The sequence below is a fragment of the Hippocampus zosterae genome, chromosome 9, assembly GCF_025434085.1.
Source record: "Hippocampus zosterae strain Florida chromosome 9, ASM2543408v3, whole genome shotgun sequence".
NCBI lineage: Eukaryota > Metazoa > Chordata > Actinopteri > Syngnathiformes > Syngnathidae > Hippocampus > Hippocampus zosterae.
In genome coordinates, this window is record NC_067459.1 from 19,968,596 (window position 1) to 19,984,517 (window position 15,922).

Genomic DNA, 15,922 nt, shown 5'->3' on the forward strand with positions numbered 1-15,922 from the left:
TCTGTGGAGAATTTAGCTCAACAAATCCCCTTCCCTCACTCCACTCTAATGATACTAATTGTCAATGTAATTGTGTATTGATCTGCGGTGTGTGGGTGGTGTGTTGCTTACATCATTATCAAGAGTAATTAGAAAATGTGGGCCAGACAATGTGCCTGCAGCGCTGACATTCAACTGTTTTCAAACTACTTACACTCTCAGTTCATTTTTGTAGCCTTTGCATATGTGAGAGATTATTTTTTGTTAAATATGGTGGTGCCTTTAGATACGAGTTTCTTTTATTCTGTGATCACCCTCGCAACTAAAAACACTTAGATGTCAAATCTTTTCTGATTGAAATGAACAGAAATGCCAGTAATCCATTCTGGCCGCCCTACCAACAACAAACAACAACAAAAATCACCGTTACTGTCTCAAACGACTCGACAAGTTGCAACAATGTATTCATTTTCACAGAGGATAAAGAATATATGCCTCTGAGTTTTGTGATATTGTCTGTCTACATGTGCTGATCCACCATTTGTTTTGAAATAGCCATTGCTTAAAGGGCTGTATCATCGCACCGCTCAATGCTAATGTTTAGCCCATCTTTGGGTTTTACCATTGTGGTCACAGAATGCCAGCGGTTAGCATTCGTGAATCAAAGTGTCATTTCCCAAGAAATGTGCATGCCTGCTTGTCACCCAATTAGATGGCCTACAACATTTTCCGCTGGTAGCCGGAGACTCTGTGCAAACATAACCGTTTTGTGCCCCGGACCAAACTTTGGTGTCAAACAGGCATTGATGTCAGCGGACAAACTTTGCGACATAACAAAAGCAGCCTCCAAAGGGATCTTAGAATGCAGTCGATTGACAGATGACTGGGATGGGACATATCGATGTGTGTCACCTTGGTAGCGAGAACTGTGAAGGCAACCATTACAAAGTAACCAATTGAAGGGCAAGCAATTGTGACCTTTTCTCTCTTTCACGTGCGGATTTTTCAACGTCTTTATTGTCACTTAGTTCGAACAATGCCAAGTAGAGTTGTTGAAAAAGATCAATGTTTCAATATACTGACCTAGTCTTTGTGAGCAGGCACTCCAGAGACCCAGCTGTCTGTGTACACGCAATTACACATTTTAATTTAATGATAAGCCTGCTCAAGGAGGCGTTTGGAGTTTTCAAACTTAAAAAAAGATTTAAGAAAAAAAGCCTCATTTCACTCCTTTCTGCTTCCCTCACTCCCTCCTTTAAAACAAACAACCAGTCATTTGAATATGGAAGATACCGAAATATGAGGCGCATAGCAAGCAACTTGTCACACTTGTAATTTAAGATCTTTAATCAGTCAATCAGTTTTCCATCAAAAAAACGGCAATAAAGGTTCACATTGGCGTTCAACATGTCGGTGATCTAAACTGATTTGCGCACAGGGAAATTCAAAGTTACATTATGAATATGTAGCTCCCTACCATTAGATGCAGGCTTGTTCCTCTGCAATAAATCATTGGGAGTGGTTTTTGTACTGCATACACACACGCACACACGCGCGCACAACCAGACAAAAACGCAGCACCTCTTGAAACAACTCTAGCAATTTCTCTCAAAGTTCATGGCCCCCGCTGAGATTTCTGGGTAATTTATGAGGTGGCCTCACCCACAATTCTTCACTCGGCTACGCACGCTCAGGTGAAGGCACCTGCGTCTCCCTACTGAGACGAATGCTCTGTGTTTGTGTGTATGTGTATTCTACTGTGAAAACTTTTATCATCTGATAGGAAAACAATGTGAGAAGCTGCAAAGGAATTGCCCGTACGTTTGTTACCAGATAATTCATTTCCTTTCAGACTTTTGGCTCGCACAATGCATTCTCACAGGAGAAGGATATGTCTCCATAACTTTATCGACAATTATCATGCTCCATGGATGTATTTTATGATGGTCGTTGAGACAGTGGCCTGAGTTGGGTGTGGCCTGGGTGTGATTTCTAATTATTGTGATTATTTTTATTTGTTGCTGTCTCACACATAGAGACACTAACATTTGCCTCCTTTTTTTATTTCTTGATTGAAACAAATATTTTCCCTGCAATTTTAGCTGTATTTAAGGAAGGGTCTAAGTTAGTAACATGTCACAACACTTTTTTTTACGGGAAGAACGAATGTTTTTTTTTGGCTAGCATGTTTTTTCTTCTCACCAGCATTGGTCATCCACATCACGTACACAAGTAGCCTGTTGTTTCTTTTCAAGGAGCTGACTATTGGTAAAGTTCACTTGAGGTCGGAGTAATGTTTTCTCACATTTATTTTACTAACATGAAATGTGAAAGAAATAGCAAGCTCTTTTTTTGGCACGGAGTGGCCTGTGTGCATTGGTAATCAGCCAATTTTAATTGCGTGTTGATTTGCGTGAGCACGCAGGTTTCATGCCGTTGGAATGGCTTTTCATTGGTGTGTAGTATAAATAGCAAACAGCTACATATAAAAAAAACACACACACACAAAAAAATGGCAGTAGGGACTAGAGCTGGTCAATAGGACGATATACCGTATATTGCGAAGACGATCGAGAAAATTGATTGTGTCACTTTTTCTACAATGGTGTTATCGTCATTTGTTATCTGGTGACGTTGCTGCAAACCGCACACAATTAATACGTCCAGTACAGCTTGATTTAATGGGCAAAAAAAGCTTTCACTTTTCAATCGTATGCCGCACCGCCGCCACCTAGTGGCAGGCTGACCAACTATACAGCGAAGTCAATCGTGAACTGTTATGTTAAGTGCTTTGTTACAGCTGCCGCTGTTGTGAAAGCGCTACATGAATCGGCATGTATTGCATTGTATTGTAATATATTGTTGCCATATGTAACAAATTTGGTGCAAAATTTAATCTGGTTAATGAAAATGAATAAATAACGAGGTGGGCGATCGCAAATAAGAGATACTCCTGTGGCATGCTGGGTACGACTGTATCAGCGCTGGTAGCCTTCTCAAAACACAGAATAGCAAAACTAAGAATCGCAGATAATCATCATTGAATTGAATAATCACAGTGTGTTTTATATTTTATATTTTTCAAAAAACACCAGAAATTTGATTGTGGTATATATAAGGGCCGATTTGGTAGGAACAAAAATTCCATTTCGAATTTACAAATACACTTTCAAGGAAAGTGCTACAGCGTAGAGCGTTCTGTTTCAAAAGCTGCTAAAACATTTTCATCAAATAACTTTCCCGTGATATCTGCTACTGCTGTTTTGAGAATATTGGGACCGCAAGGTGTGTGAAAAACGGACATGGCATCTGTGAAGCTGAAATTTACGTTGGAGTTTAGATGTGAGTAAAAGCTCTGCAGCAGCTCAGTCTTTACATGGAATGAGTGGGTGATTAAAAAAACAAAACCAACAACTACTAAAAGAACAATCTAGGTTATAGTGTACCTTGTATTGTGAGGACTCATCCAAAAGAGATGCGAGATGAATAATGAATCTTCTTGGCCGCTATACGAGAAAACCCACAACTATGCAAAGCCGCAGTTAACTGTAATGCACACTCCAATGCACACATGGAATATTCCTTTCCTTTGTTTGTAAAACCCCTCTGTTAAACTCAGCGGCAGGTTGTTGGTTTAACTCTTTCATCCCCGCTGCTTGTTGTGCGTCCTTGAAAACACAGCAGAACCGTAAATATGCTCCCCCGTCAAGAAGAGACCACCGAGGGTACGATTTCTATCTGTCTGGACACCCCGCTTTTAATCTAGATTTGCCAGTTGTCTGTGTTTCAAAACTGTTTTCATATTCAAAAGAAAAATGACCATCAAATTCAAGTCGTCTTAAATTAACGTGGCAGTTTTTGCGCCGCGTTATATTTCGTCTTTCGTAGCTGTGCAAGGAATGTTGTAGGTCGTTGACCCTTGGGTGCCCCGCGGACCACTGTGTATACTGGCTCCTGAACGTGTGTTTTGTGTATGCTAAGCCCTTATGGACTCCAGGGGATTCTCTATACAGCATTTCCAACATTTAGTCTGCTCCGTCGAAAATGGATGAACCTTTTTGAACGTTTTCCCTGAGGCCGTGACGTCATGGGTGCGTGCTTGTGTGTGTTGCACCATTATGAATGTTTGAGGAGTTGTTTGTAAACTCAGAGGGGAGGGGAATGAATGACTGCTTGCCCAAAGCGATATGATTTAAAACCTGCGCATGTCATACGCTGATGATCGAAATTCGGTTCCTGGCTTGTTAAAATGCGTGGGCGCACAAAGATGTAACTCGCAGCTAGCTCCGGCGAAACAGTTTGCATTGTTGTCCAGTTTTGTGCGAGGATTCATATTAGATGACATTGCGTGTGTTTCGTCTCTCCATTGCCTGTTTTCAGAAGAAAGAGTAGCCCCCCCCGCCCCACCCCTTGCCATTCGTGGCCACAACAGAAAGTTGTTTGAGAAAGCAGGGCGTGTGTCCCATTTACTTGAACACACAGCCATAAATATCCGTTAAACAGTCTTGAATTCCTTCACACCCCGGGACAGAGATCAAGCTCGCTGCTGACTTTAGAAGACAATTGACTTTGCCACACGCACACACACTTGCATTTTGACTCCAAAGTGGATGAATGATTGATGCAAATTTGGGCAATAAGCGCTGAAAAGAGTTATGCAGATGAAGGAGATGGGCAAGTTCGCTCAGCAACTGGAAAGAAAAAAAAGAGAGATTTAAAAAAAAAATAGAAGAACGATGGATTGATTGATGTGCACTTCTGCTGCAGGCTATTTAGTCAGATTGAAAGGGTGAGGGTGGGGGGGGGGTGTTATCTTTTCTCCTGCGCGGATCAATCAGATGATGTGTAGTGATAAGACAGTGGATTACACTGTCATTTACACACTCCCCAAGTGTATGCATGCATAAGCGAAGGGTGTGTTCTTTCGACCGTCCTCTGGAGACTTTCATTAATACACACACGGATGCCCCTTCAGCTTATCGGTTCATCAATCAAGCATGGCGTCTGACAAAATAACTTCAGTCCGCTTATTCATAACATGGGCATGTGTCGGCAAACTCTTCAAACATGCTTCAATGGATTTTGCTTGCTACACTTTGCCCCAGTCATGCCGGAACGGCAAAGACGGCATTTCCTCAACGGTGGCTACGTTTACACTGCGCCGATCTAAACAGAATCCCCAAGCGTGGCGCCTGGACACCACTTTCTATTTTAAATTGAGACGAGTGTTTATCAGCGACCCAAGAGTGCTTGGACTTTTGTTGTGTATATCGCTATTTGAAAAAAATACAAATAAAACCGCCGAACCCCCATGCTATTTGTGTTTTTTTTTTTTCTGTTGCAAGGATGAGAACGAGCAAAATGTCGAAATGAGCTTTTTGTTGAAAAGCACCCATCATGTGACTGTGTGCGGTGACGGTTTAAGGCGTCATATGGGTCAGCGGAGTGCCCGGGGTGATCGTCTCTCCATGACATTGGAATGCTCCAGATATTGTCACATGGTCACCAGCATGTCTGAGCGCTTCACAATAAGCTTCAGCACGATAGGGGTCTGTCTGGAAACGAGCGGTGGTTCTGAATAGGCCACTTTTGAATGGGCCACTTAAGATGTAGGAGCAGCACGGAAAGTTGATAGTTTAAGTGGCATGATGCACCCTCAGCCTGTTCTGCTCTACTACGTTTTCTGTAGTAGGAAAAAAATAAGGGTTTTTTTTTTAAGCCTTGTTGCTCTCAAGTGTGGGCTATTGGAGGCAAATTGTCAAAGTTGTAGAAAGCAAGGTGTAATACAATACATTTGAATGGGATTCTGAGGGCTTTGTGAAAACCGATCTGTAGCATCTTATTCATCCATCCATCCATTTTCCGCTCACAATCACACCCAGGGACCAGTTTTGGAGTGTTCAATCAGCCTGCCACACATTTTTTGGAAAATGGGAGGAAACTGGAGTACCCGGAGAAAACCCACACAGGAAGTAAAAAAAAATAAATAAATAAAATAGAAGGGCGGCCCGGTAGTCCAGTGGTTAGCACGTCGGCTTCACAGTGCAGAGGTACCGGGTTCGATTCCAGCTCCGGCCTCCCTGTGTGGAGTTTGCATGTTCTCCCCGGGCCTGCGTGGGTTTTCTCCGGGTACTCCGGTTTCCTCCCACATTCCAAAAATATGCATGGCAGGCTGATTGAACACTCTAAATTGTCCCTAGGTGTGAGTGTGAGCGTGGATGGTTGTTCGTCTATGTGTGCCCTGTGATTGGCTGGCAACCGATTCAGGGTGTCCCCCGCCTACTGCCCGGAGACGGCTGGGATGGGCTCCAGCACCCCCCGCGACCCTAGTGAGGATCAAGCGGTACGGAAGATGAATGACTGAATGAATAAATAAAATAGACTATTTCCACAGCCCAACTTGGAGTATACTTGCAAATTTAACACAGCAGTCCTGATTACAGCTCTTGCGATACTACTAAGGTTGATCGGCTGGTTATTAAAGTGCCCCCACCTTCCATAATTGGCCTGTTCATATGGAGCATTGACAAAAGTCAAAATTCAAGAATGCCGCCTTTTACAGACTGCGTAAAAGGCCATAGTCGTGGTCCTTAACGGGTTTCTTACCCGATTGTAAGGACGTTAGAACGCCGTGTACCTCTCAATACAAAGTTTCCTTTACCCACAGGGCAATTCTTTGTAAATCCTGAAGACGACATACAATGAATTGATTGCCATTGTTTTCTTTTCGCAGCCTTTGCAGATTGACGACAACTTCTGTGGCCAGGACTTCAACCAGCCTCTGGGCGGAACCAGCACCATCGAGGGCATCCCTCTCTTCCTCGACAAAGAAGATGGCATGACCTCGGTGGCGGCATACGACTACCGCGGAAACACCGTTGCGTTTGTCGGCACGCGCAATGGCAAACTGAAAAAGGTAAGGATGATATTACGTTGACTCTTGATCAAACTGATATAGAACAATAATCACTTCCTGATTCTGGATTTATGATTTAAGAAAATTTCACGCCCGATTTGTGATCTCTTCTTGCACAAAGGCCCCTCCCCCACCATCACACACTTGAATGCAAAGATTTAATGCAGCCAGACCAATTTTTCCTCATGACATTTCAGGGCCGATTTGAAGCCCGTTATTTTAACGAGCCATTTGCAGCAAGTCTGTGGCTTTGCCCTTATTGATTGTCATGTAAGTCACGCCAGATGTAAAATGTTAACTGTTACCACATTCTGGCTTGCCTCTAATTTGAAGAGCTCGCTTTCAATCTCTCCATTGGCAGGGAAGCTATAAAGGCTCTTCGCTTTCGTCAGCTCTGCGATCAATTAAAGAGGATGACAGAAAAAAAAAATGAGAGAAGTGACTTGGTGTATGCGTGCTTCTGGGCTCGCCTTGCGAGTGACCGCACTCTTGGGAGTCATGGTTACCCGTTCGAATTTACGCCAGTCTCCCTCTGCCCCGCTCAAGACCTGTCAACAATTAAATATCATGAATATATTATGCAACCTGGTTTGTGGGAGGACTTTTTGAATGCGTATTTGCATATGCACATAGCGCTTGCCACTCACACTGTGCATGTCGGCATTTGCCATGTGGTGTTCGGGACGGACGGAGGGGAGGAGAACAATGCATGTAGGACTGTGATTTAGTGTGGCACATTTGTCAAAATGACAGCTATTCACTGTCTTCACTTGGCTATTGTTGCGGCCTCCTTCAATGCGATTGTGCGTCTCTGCTTGATAGGTGTGTGTGAGTGTGTGTGTGTGTATACATCACTTTGATAAGAAAAGTGTGTTTTCAGATGTACACCCGCATTCACGCGACAATCCCCTCATATTGATTCCTCGGAGTTGAGACTTTATGAAGAATGAAAGTAAAACAAACAAGAGATAATTGAGCTCGAACTTTATATTCTCTTTATGAAAGTAGAGCTAGACCAAAAAAATAAAAAATAAAGTAAATCTATCCAGGTTGTGTAATTGATTGATGACGACTTAGTTGCCACCGGCAGAAGCGCTGTCGATTCAGTCTCGACATGCGTAATGTCAAAAGACCTCCATTGTAGCACAGACCCCCGCCAGACAGTATAATTTTTGTTCAATAAGACGATGGTTCCCAAAGCAGGAGTTTGGAACATTCATCCAGCCTGTCAGGCCCCATTAAAATATTCAAGAGCGAACATTTAATCAATTGAAGACCAAATGTTCGCATTGGTTCTGCAGTTTGCGTTTCGATGTCATATTCGAATGATCGCATCATTAAAATAGTGCCGTGGGGGTTTTTTTCCCAATTTAATTTAATTTTATTTATTTTTTTGCTGCCGACAGTTTTGTGGGGGTGCATGCAGAAAACACATAGGCGGTCCCTGTTCTTTATGCTTTTCCCCGGAGAACACTGCGTGTTTATATAGCCACGCCTGAAGGCTTCTCGAAAGGAGGTGGCGGGGGGCAAGAATATCTGTAAAATGGATGAATGAATAGACTTGGAAGAGGGCATTTTTCTGGTGTTCAGTACAGTCACAGTTTTAGAGAAAGGGCAGGAAGTGATTGATGGAAAGCAATTACCTTCACAATGCAGGGAGGAGGGGGAAAAAAAACATACAGTTGTATCCGTGGATGTATTTTCCCATTTTTATAAAAAAAAATTATATATATATAAAATTTCACCTGTGATAGCTTTTCTCATTTGGCTTGTAGAAAGAGAGAAAGCGAGCAAATAGATGAGGGATGGGAGTGATGAAGTTGGTGTCCACTGGTGTGATTAACTAATTCCAGCGGTCATCCGGATTCTGCCGTGGTCAAGGACACAGTGGTGGGCCAGCCATACGCCGCATTTAATATTTCGGATTAAAAATCTCCATTTCATTTGGCTGCTTCATTATCTGGAACTGCTCGATTTGGCCCGATTTTGGTCAGCAGGTCTGCTCATCTGTCAGCATCCGAGCTCACATAAGCGTCTTCGTCGCAGATCGTGCCATGTCTGGCTTGGCAAAGGACTCATTGCTACGTAGCTGCCGTCTTTTATTTTGTTATTAGGGCCACTTAAGTTCTCAAAATAACAATAATGATTCATTCCACTTGAAATACTTAAAGTTAATTCAATACAGAAAACGATAAATATGATCCTTGGACTTTGAGTTGAGTGTCACTTTTGGGTCCTTTATTCAAGACTGAGTTGAATCTCAAGTCAATGCGGAGGTCATAGAATGTGAATTTTACAGACATTTTTCTGTAGGAAGCATCCTTTATAAAATTTCGGAGGTTAATGCATGGACTAGGTAAATCGAAGAGCATTTCTTCCGAAAATCCACTCTCATGCACGACGTCATGCGAGACCTTCGAGTCAAGTTCAGGGATCCGCAGTGGATCAACTCTGCATATTTGGGATTCTTCTGGTTGAAGTGGAACTCGCTAAATTTGCAGTCAGGCTCTTTTTTTTCTTGTAGTTTTGCTGAGAAAAAGTGTTTCTTTTTGTTTTGTGTCTGGACCATGTCTACCATAGTTTTCCTTTTTTGAAAAGGCCCGTTTTCAATGCTAATCACCTTATTTGTTATGTCATCAAGCTTTCTTTTTTCTTGTTCCTGACGCCAGTTAAATATATTGCTTACTGGCTTTTTATTGTATTTTCACTGGTTCCTGTTGGAAACAAACTTAGGTCAACCAGCGCCAAGGATTTTGTTGGACTCTCGAGGTTCCCCTGCATTTTAGCTTGCTTAACTATGCTCATTTATTTGATGGTGGTGAGGGGGCGTTCAATGTGAGCCATCTGCTGTTCGTATGTGGCCAGTCAGCCAGGTGGTGGGTGATCCCATTGCCCACTATGTGCTCCTAGTGGTTGCGCCAAGCTCAGTTGGGTCGGTGCTGAGGTTCCTCTCTGCGCATCCAACCTGAACATAAGTGAAGAAAAGTCGAGATGGAAAAAAATAGCTTTCAGCCAACAATCTATGCCCTGTTGAAAAGCTCAATATTTTTTTTCCCTTGGTCTGTTGTAACAAAACAATCTTGTTTTCCTCTCGTGAATGCACGAAAAGGAAAGAGACGGGCTCCTATGACGGCCAGAAATGCATCTGACATCCTGTCAAATTTCAGTACATGGTAAGCACTTGTAATTTAATGTTAACTTCAAAGTGTTTCACATTGCTTGCGTATATTGCGGTGTGAAGCAAATTGCTGTGTCCCGCCGGGGCCACTGCTGTCACCTTTGTAACATGGTCTAATTGACCGATGTTGTACTGCCACGTTGTGCTGACCTGTCAATCTCCCTGGTGTGTGTTGAGTTTCTTCACGTGGATTTGTGTTGTTTATAGCTCGACGCCCAGCCAACAAAATCTAAGCGATGTTAAATGCACAGTGGAAGCTAATACTAATAGGAGGCTGCAGTCAATTTTGCCCATTACGCAATACACTACTTTATTCTAATACGGCAATGTTATGCTATGTTTGGTGTTTGGTGAATTGCTTAAAGGGGAAGTCAAATCAAAAATCTTCTTGGCAATGTGTTCCACTAGTCTGAAGTTTGTGGAGTATGAATTAAACGGCAACATCCATCTGTTTTCAGCCATCTCAGGGGGGCGTTACGACCAATCACGGCTGAACTGCTTTCTGGGTTTGGTCATGTGACTTTCACAAGCCCGTAGGTACTTGATATCATTTTCAGTCGTCAGCAAGTGACAAGATGGCCGCCTCCTGACATACATACATACATCTTAATTTATATAGCGCTTTCACAACTGCCGCAGCTGGAACAGTTGACATAAAAAAACATGGACAGTAGGAAAATGGTATCAACTTTTCCTACATATGCCTTGTTGTTGTAGTTATAAATGAAAGAAAGAGACGAAGAATCAAGCTCTCCGTGATATGAATCAGAATCCCGCGTTGAGACTCGTAGGGCCGCGCAGAACATATTTTCGCAAAGACCCTTTTTGACTTGACTTTCCCTTTAAATCATGATTTCAAATGGAAAGGCCTGTGAAGAGGTTGACTCCCATGTGTGCGTGGGTGTGCATGTGTCATCTTTTGGCTTGAGCCACTGAACCACGAGTTGTTTGACCCGGGCAGCTGCACAGAGGTTGGCTTTGTGTAGGCGTTTGTTAGCCCTCGGTCATTAGTTCACACAACTGCATGTGGTCGCACACATACGCTCGCGCACGGAACGGATGAAAGCGCCGGGAAATGCGGAGAACGATGAAAAGGGATCAGATAGAGCTCAGACTGACTGCTCAAGACAAAACAGATAATTTACACTTTGCTTAAGTACATCTTTTTCCAGTTAATTTAACTCCTTCCCACAGCGCCATCAGTCATCCAATCTTATCAGGATGTTCCCAAATTAACGGCAAAATGTGTCATTTCTTTTTCCTCTTGACGGCACCGACTCTTAATGGCATTTTCTTATTAGATACAGCCCAGTTAAGCCATAATGCAAGTGTGACAAGTCAAGCGTGGACAGTATGTCTCTCGCTCTGTCGCCGTCTCTTTCTGTTGCAATCTTTTTTTTTTCCTTCCTTCTTTATCTCAGTCTCTCTCACTCGCACTCACACAAGAGTTCTCTCTTGGCATCCAATCTTGAATCAAATCAGCTCAATCACATGAAGTCACGAGCTGGCTATCTACTCTAAAGCGCGCTATATAAAGGCTAACCAAGGGGCACGCAGTGGGGGTGCAGTTCTGCTGCTGCAGCGCATACCGCACCAGAGCATATATTATTCATAGATGGACTCAGGAATTCCTCTCTGTGTGTTTTTATATTTGCATCTCCAGATAATGATTGCACAAAGGAGTCACCTTTTTCCATTTATTTATTTTTATGCCAACAGGAGTTGTAAATCACAACACTTCTTAATACAGTTGACAAGCCCTAGCCAAAATGATGGAATCGCCACTGCTGAAGGATGATCATTGTTTAGTTTTGGAGAAAAAGGGCAAATTACGATGAAAATGCCCCCCTCCTGACTTTGTTTTAGATCAGGAAATGACACGCCATTTTCTTAATTTGTTCTGGTCTGTGATAGACAAAGAGCATTTTATTGTGACTGACTGCGACAGTTTTATTTCTTGAATTGTTTTGTAGTCTTTCTGAAAGGCAGAAGGGTACCATTTTGAAGAAAAAAAAAGGAAATAAAAACTTTCGTCACAACACGGTAATTTGCCTTTTTTCTCCACCTTGTTGTACTCCTGAGACTAAATCGACAGCGCCCCTGCTGGTTGGAGTTAAACAGCGCACTTCCCCCATTTATTTAATTTGTATTTTCAGCAATTTATTCATGCACTGACTAATACGGTGAGGCTTGAGGTTCTCCAACTGTTTTTATGTGTGTGACACAAATATCAATGGTTTACTACCGCAAGCTTATGCGTGACTCAAAGGCAATCCCATTCTCATCGAAATTGCCTTTGTGTAACCACGGTTATGAATTAATAACACCGCTTCTGAACATTGTCTCTCTCGGCCTGCTTGGGCTCTCTCATTTTCTGTTTCATCTGCTGCTCACATATTCTCTTTCCGCTCGCTCCACTCGTAATCAATGATTCCGATTCCTCTCTTGATAATGGTTGAGCGTTCTGTATGCGTGGAGGTGCCGTGTAGTGATAGCCTGGCCCCATAATCCTTTTCTCCAATTAACGGCAGAGGTTTCCACACATGCATACTTAAATGCCGTAGATGTAAGTAAAACCTACATATACTGTACATATCAGATACCCTAACCTTGAACACATTATTGATAATTAGGTGTAACACTTTTGCTGTAAGTGTAGAGATTATGAAAGGCTCTTCAGATTTAATTCCACATCATCTACTATGATAGCCATTCACCCCACTCCCCCACAGTCTCATTAAAGCGCTTTCACGAACGCTTACCTTTTATCTTACCGACTTCTCATCATCTATGACGTTCTATGTTTCAAAATGAACATCGCTTGCTTTGAGGGGGCTCCCTTAATTGCTGCGAGTTAATTGTCCCCTTATCAAATTTCTCACGTCGCTACCAAAAGTCATCGACATCCATTTTACCAGTTCCTCCAGTCCACTCGGGCGACCCCTTTCAGAGCACACGTCTATGTGTCATTGATGGGGCGGGGGGTGGGGGGGGGGGTTCATTCCCTGAAACATTGTTATTGCACTTTTACTCGCTTCTGCTCGATGTGCCCGTTCGCTACTTTTGAATGCCAGCCGTAATTCACCACTTTCAAGGGTTAATGAGGCACAATGAAGAGACCACGCGAGAAGGAGCCGGAGAAAAACCTTTTGGAAAAGAGGAGATGAATAATAAATGTGTCAGGCTAGAATCCAATTTGAAAGGAAGAGCAGATGAGTGGATACCCAGGCTGGGCTACTCGCGTGATCCCAGCAAGGACCTGGACAGCATGTTTCTAGGTCATGGCCATCAGACATTGCTCTTCTTTGATAATATTTTCATTCTCGACTGTCAGAACGTGGCATCCGCGAGCAGCTCATTATTAAAAACTGGACATCATCAAAACAGGTTTTCACTTGTCATTCCGATCTGGTGTCTCAACAGAAACGTGGAGCAGATCACTGAGATTCACATCATATTTAACTCTGGAGAACCCAAGAACCATTTTCTTCTTTGGAAAATGATGAATTATCCATTTACCCATTCACTCCCAAAGACGTCTTTAAACGTCTTTTCAGACTGGGTCTAGAATTGGCTGGTACTGAATGACTTAAATGACTATATGTTCACTGAACACCAAAATATATGTTCATTCAAATATTCAATGCTTTAATCCAAATTTAGGATTAGGGCCAAATTTCACCCTTTGGCATTTAAGGGTAGCTTTTGAGTAGCAGAATTTGTAGGGGCCAAATTTGACCCCATGCGTTCTCCAGCGTTTAAAAAAAAAGCCTATTTTCTAATCAGATGTGCAGCCGCGAATATACTTGAGATGAGACGGCGACAGCGCCGGCACCTAGCGCATATCAGTACCGTTACGGTGAGAGATGGCGATGCAGTATCTCTTATTTGCCATTCCATACTACAAATATAACCATGACACGTCCAGACAATATGTTCCCCCAGTACCGCACAAAAGATTCACAGTGGGAAAGTTGGACGCGAGCAGTGTCCAGAGGGTCATGCGCAAGTAGCACAGTGGGCCGAGATTACATTTGGCCGACTCTCTCTTTCTCTCTCTCCCTCTCTCTCCCTCTACCGCCACAATGTTCTAGCACACTTATTTCCTTGCAATTAAACCCAGCAGCTCACCATGTATGCTTTGGCTTCAGAGAATCTACCTTGGCCGCTCACCCTCCATCGGCGCTTTAACTACCACACACAAAACTTCTTTGCGCAATCAGGGCAAGGTTTTAGTGGGACATTTGCATCGAGGTAGGATAGAGGAGATCCCAAGACTTTTTCGGCGCTTGCTCACAGCTTCCTGCTCTCGGTTCCACCAAATTTGGAGTGTAAATGACAGTAAATATGTCGCTATTGAATGAGTTCATCTAGTGCGAGGATTGCAAACAGGCAGACACTATTAGGGCCGCAACAGAAGCAGGCTTTTCAGATTAGCCAGTGCCAGGCTAATAGATTTACAGGAGATCATTTTGATGAGATCTTCCGGGGTAGAGTTGTCAAGATGATTACGATCCTTCAGGAATACATGCGCATTTGTATACATTCAGTATACCGCGCCAGCAAGTATTTTCTGTATGAAATTAAGGCTTCAAATGACATGGTGGGGTGGGATTTGCTTTTGGAATGTTAAACTGTGGCGACATGTGGATGACATGATTTGGGGACAAGTTTAGGCCACAGTGGTCAGAGCGGTTACAGTGCGTGTGCAAAGGATATTACCCATGAGGTAACACATTCATCATTCCTCCGCGTCAAATTTGAGTCTCATGCTGTTTAACTCATTAACCCCCACCCACCCACCCACCCACCTACCCACACTCACACCTCCAACAGCGAATATATAGCCTTAAACCGACCGCATAGCACACACACGACTCCACAATAACTATAATTCCACCACTTCTCCCTCCGACATAAAAGTCCAGCCTCACATTCTTCTGCGCATTTTAGACGGAAGACCTCGTCCTCGAACCACACGTGCTCAAAGCTCCAAATATTTGCTCACACCCAAAACTCCCTTCTCGTCTCCTTTGCTGGCCACACTGGGAAATAAATAGTTTACCCCAAAATTTGCACCCAGAAAAAACAGCCTTGACTGGACGACTTGCTTATTATCTCAATCAAGGTAGCGGCTTCCAGAGATGGAGTATGTTTGTGCCAAAAACGGTTCTCCAGCTTGGTGTAGTGCATTACTGCAGAGCTACGACGAATGATTTAAAGGACAGGAGGCGATGTAAAATATGAGAGCCCCGTGTGTTTTCCAGAATGCCAGTTTGTTACGTCAAGCTTTTGTTCCAAGCTCAGCCAGGAAGACATTTGTGTTTGTCTGTCTACTTTTTGACAGTCTGAAATATAGTAAAGGGCAACTATTGGTGTAGCCTTGTGTCACAGATTTTGAGGTCCTGGAACTAAAAGTCGACTAATTATTTCCACCAGCTTAAGGCTTTATGAAAGCATTAGTGGACCGAGGGGGGGTGAAAAAAAAAAAAGATCATGGTATTATTTGTGCCTTGTGTTGACTTTGTGGGGCTGTGATTTTCACCCATTAAGCTGTTAGTAATTAAAAATGGCTCAGGCAATGTCATGCAGAGGGTTGGGGTTTTTTTTTCATTTCTTATTCCTTTTTGGTCCTCATTGCGAGAAGTATTAAATTATTGCATCATTAAAAAAAACAACTCCATTCACATTTCAATTCATTTGATTTATCGGCTCAAAACTTGTGATCTTTCATCTCTTCTGCTTTTGCCGCCCCTCCTCACTTCTCATGTCTGACCCAGAACCTGTTTACCTCTTTGATTCATCGACATGCATGTCTACTTTCTTGCCGCCGCACACTTTACCCTGTG

General features: G+C 43.0%; 1 protein-coding gene across 6 annotated transcripts in view; it reads left to right on the top strand.

Moving 5' to 3' along the window:
• Positions 1-15,922, top strand: part of LOC127607446 (plexin-A1-like) — a 158,018-nt gene that overhangs the window by 34,676 nt on the left and 107,420 nt on the right. For all 6 annotated transcript variants that reach the window (XM_052075757.1, XM_052075761.1, XM_052075760.1 and 3 more), the window contains exon 3: positions 6,713-6,895. In XM_052075757.1, coding sequence (XP_051931717.1) covers positions 6,713-6,895 — 183 coding nt within the window. The remainder of the gene's footprint in view (positions 1-6,712; positions 6,896-15,922) is intronic.